Source organism: Mandrillus leucophaeus, unplaced genomic scaffold, assembly GCF_000951045.1.
Source record: "Mandrillus leucophaeus isolate KB7577 unplaced genomic scaffold, Mleu.le_1.0 Scaffold467, whole genome shotgun sequence".
Taxonomy (NCBI): domain Eukaryota; kingdom Metazoa; phylum Chordata; class Mammalia; order Primates; family Cercopithecidae; genus Mandrillus; species Mandrillus leucophaeus.
In genome coordinates, this window is record NW_012104998.1 from 1,000,598 (window position 1) to 1,004,555 (window position 3,958).

The window sequence follows — 3,958 nt, forward strand, 5'->3', positions numbered from 1 at the left end:
ATCATATTTTTCTTATGTAAAGCAGTGGTTCTCAAACTACTGCATGCATCAGAATCATTTGGAAGGCTTGCTAAAACATAGATTCCTGAGCCCCAGAGTTTTTGATTCATTAGGTCTGGAATGATGTCTGACACTTGGATTTCTGGCAAGTCCCCAGATGATGCTGATGGTCCTGGTCCAGAGAGCACATTTTGAGAAACACTGATATAAAAGGTATTCTGGGCCAGGTGTAGTGGCTCACGCCTGTAATCCCAACAATTTGGGAGGCCAAGGTGGTAGATCATCTAAGGTCAGGAGCCAGCCTTGCCAACATAGCGAAACCCCATCTCTACTAAAAATGCAAAAATTAGCTGAGCATGGTGGTGCATGCCTGTAATCGCAGCTACTCAGGAGGCTGAGGCAGAATCGCTTGAACCCAGGAGGCAGAAGTTGCAGTGAGTCAAGATCACACCATTGTACCCCAGCCTGGGCAAGACTCTGTCTCAAAAAAAAAAAAAAAAAAAATAGGTATTCTGGCTGGGTGCATGTGTCACACCTGTAATCCCAACAGTTTGGGGCTGGGCGCAATGGCTCACACCTATAATCCCAGCACTTTGGGAGGCTGAGGCGGGTGGATCACGAGGCCAAGAGATAGAGACCATCCTGGCTAACATGGTGAAACTCCCCATCTCTACTAAAAAAACAAAAAATTAGCCAGGTGTGGTGGCGGGCACCTATAGTCCAGCTACTTGGGAGGCTGAGGCAGGAGAATGTCATGAACCCGGGAGGCGGAGCTTGCAGTGACCCAAGATTGTGCCACTGCGCTCCAGCCTGGGCGACAGAGTATGTATATATATATACACATACACACACACACACAGATATATATAGAAAGAGATCTTTAGACATACTTATATAGACATATGTGTGTATATATATCTATATATCTACATAGAAGGGAGAGACCCATGAGCAAGATCATTTTTTCTTTTCACAATAAATTGTTAACATTTTTAATGATATCACATAGGCTTCTACAATATGGTATTTACTGAAAATATATTACATGATTTTAGCAGACCACTAGTATTCAGAGGTTAATATTGAGTTGCTTTTTTAGTGCAAAACTTTTAGTTATTTGAACACTTCTTTCCAGTTAAGTTTTCTGTGTGGAGAGAGATATTTGAATTATTTTACAGGTCCCAGACTACTATGACATCATCAAAAAGCCCATTGCCTTAAATATAATTCGTGAAAAAGTGAATAAATGTGAATATAAAATAGCATGTAAGTAATTTGTTTTTCTTTGATATTTATTTTTCTAAGGCATTCTGTTATAGCATCTTTGATACTTATTTTTGTTTAAAGAGGTAGAGGCTGTTTTTCTCTTATTAAAAGGATGTGTCTTGATGCAGTTGTGTAGATGGCATCCCATGAGGTTCCACAAGTACTTATTAGTGTATGTGGGGATGAAAGGTGGATTGGGATCAAGTAAGTTAAAGATATTTTATAGATCTGATCTTACTCAAAGAAGTTCTTTATAATCACATAATGTATATGATCACATAATTGGATAGTTTAAATAAAACGATTTTTAAGTATTTACAGTTAAACAGTTTTAAGCCTCAGTTCTGCTACCTTGTTTCAGAATCTTTTTTCTTTTTTTTTTTTTTTTTGAGACAGGTCTCACTCTGTTGCCCAGGCTGGAGTGCAGAGGCAAAATTTTGGTTCACTGCAGCCTTGACCCCACAGACTCAAGCTGTCCTCCCACCTCAGCTTCCCAAGTAGCTGGGACCTCAGGTGCAGGCCACCATGCCTCTCCTTTTTTTTTTTGAGATGGAGTCTTGCTCTGTGGCCCAGGCTGGAGTGCAGTGGCACAGTCTAGGCTCACTGCAACCTCTGCCTCCCAGGTTCAAGTGATTCTTCTGCCTCAGTCTCCCGAGTAGCTGGGATTACAGATGCCTGCCACCACGCCTGGCTATTTTTGTATTTTTAGTAGAGATGGGGTTTTACCATGTTGGCCAGGCTGTTGTCGAACTCCTGGACCTCAGGTGATCTGTCTGCCTCGGCCTCCCAAAGTGCTGGGATTACAGGCATGAGCCACTGTGCCTGGCATGCCTGGCTAATTTTTTGTAGAGATGCAGTTTCACTGTCTTGCCCAGGCTGGTCTGGAACTCCTGACCTCAAATGATCCTCCCGCCCCAGCCTCCCAAAGTCCTGGGATTACAGGCTTGAACCACCACAACTGGCTAATTTTTCTGTTTTTTGTAGAGATGGGGTTTTGCTATATTGCCCAGGATGGTCTTGAACTCCTGAGCTCAAGTGATCCTCCTGCCTCAGCCTCCCAAGTGCTGGGATTACAGATGTGAGCCACCATGCCTAGCCAGAGTCTTCTCTTTCCAAAGAAAAAAGTGGGCTTTCATTTTATTAAGATTTCCAGATATGATACAATAATTATATTTATTGCAATTTATGTAGTTTCATTCTAATCTTTTTTGCTCTCTTTCCCTTTCTAGCTGAGTTTATTGATGATATTGAGTTAATGTTTTCGAACTGCTTTGAATACAACCCTCGTAACACAAGTGAGGCAAAAGCTGGAACTAGACTTCAAGCATTTTTTCATATTCAGGCTCAAAAGCTTGGACTCCACATCACACCCAGTAATGTGGACCAAGTTAGCACACCACCGGCTGCGAAAAAGTCACGAATCTAAGTTTGTCCTTCTAAAGGATATATTTGAAGAAAAACAAATTGTTCATGAAAATGGAACATTAAATCATGCTCTAAAGCAGACATATATGTATAAAGCAATAACAGCTGATCGACCACATGAAAGTGTGGCCTGCACTGTATTCTCAGTTTTAATATTAAGCACTCAGGAGAATGTAGGAAAGATGTCCTTTGCTACAGTTTTGTTCAGTATCTAGTAAGTTTGATAGATGTATTGGATACAATACTGGTTTACAGAGGTTGTTGTACATTTTTGAGATCATTCATGTGGCCAGAGATCTTGGAAAATATTTTTTCACCCATGACTTATTTTGTTATTGATGATTTTTTGTAAAGTTGTGGTATTAAGGGAGAGTTATCTACATGGATGAGTCTTCTGCTATAGCACAGTTTAGAAAAGGTGTTTATGTCTTAATTGTTTAATGAGTACATTCTTTCAACACTATACATGAATGAATCCAATCTCATATCCTTGAAGTGCTGTACCAGTGCTGGCTGCAGGTATTAAGTCCAAGTTTGTTAACAAGATATTTATTTAGTATTGAAAGTAATTTGTGAATTTGTTTTGTATTTATAAAATTTGTACCTGGAAAATGTTCCTTAATGTTTTAAACCTTTTACTATGTTTTTATTCCTCTAACTTCCTTAATGATCAATCAAAAAAAGTAACACCCTCCCTTTTCCCTGACAGTTCTTTCAGCTTTACAGAACTGTATTATAAGTTTCTATGTACAACTTTTTAACTGTACAAATAAAATAACATTTTTTCAAGAAATCTGGAATTCTGTAATCTTTACAATCAGATTTGGACTTTTGCACGTGATACAAACAGACCATAGGAACCAACGTTTTGTTGTACCTGAGTCTCTATAGCAGTAATTTGCTGCTTTTTCTGCCCAAACCCTTGAGGAGTCAGATCCAGCTCATCAAAAACAGTAACATGATGGGCATGGATTCTCATTAAAAAGAGGAGAGAAAGTTTGGAATACACTTACGTAGTTGAGAAACACTCTGGAAATTGAAGTTTTTATGCATATATACACATAAAAGGAGATATTTCTTAGGTATGGAAGACGTACAGGGGCTTCAGTTTTGTAGCCTACTTTTCCTTTTGAGGATGCAAAAGGCAGGTGTCTTCCCTATTCTCTAGGACTTTTTGGTAGGTGGGAGAGCGAACCTTCCCTCTGTTTCCTTAAAATCCTGAGGATACTGCATTATTATTTAATTAATTTACGTGGAAGTGTATCCA

General features: G+C 39.4%; 1 protein-coding gene across 1 annotated transcript in view; it reads left to right on the forward strand.

Annotated features, from left to right (window-relative positions):
* The window catches only part of BAZ1A (bromodomain adjacent to zinc finger domain, 1A), a 144,291-nt gene extending 140,811 nt beyond the window's left edge, over positions 1-3,480 (forward strand). The window contains 2 exon segments of the mRNA XM_011995056.1: positions 1,179-1,266; positions 2,496-3,480. Coding sequence (XP_011850446.1) covers positions 1,179-1,266; positions 2,496-2,692 — 285 coding nt within the window. The 3' untranslated portion in view covers positions 2,693-3,480.
* The last annotated feature ends 478 nt before the right edge of the window (positions 3,481-3,958 follow it).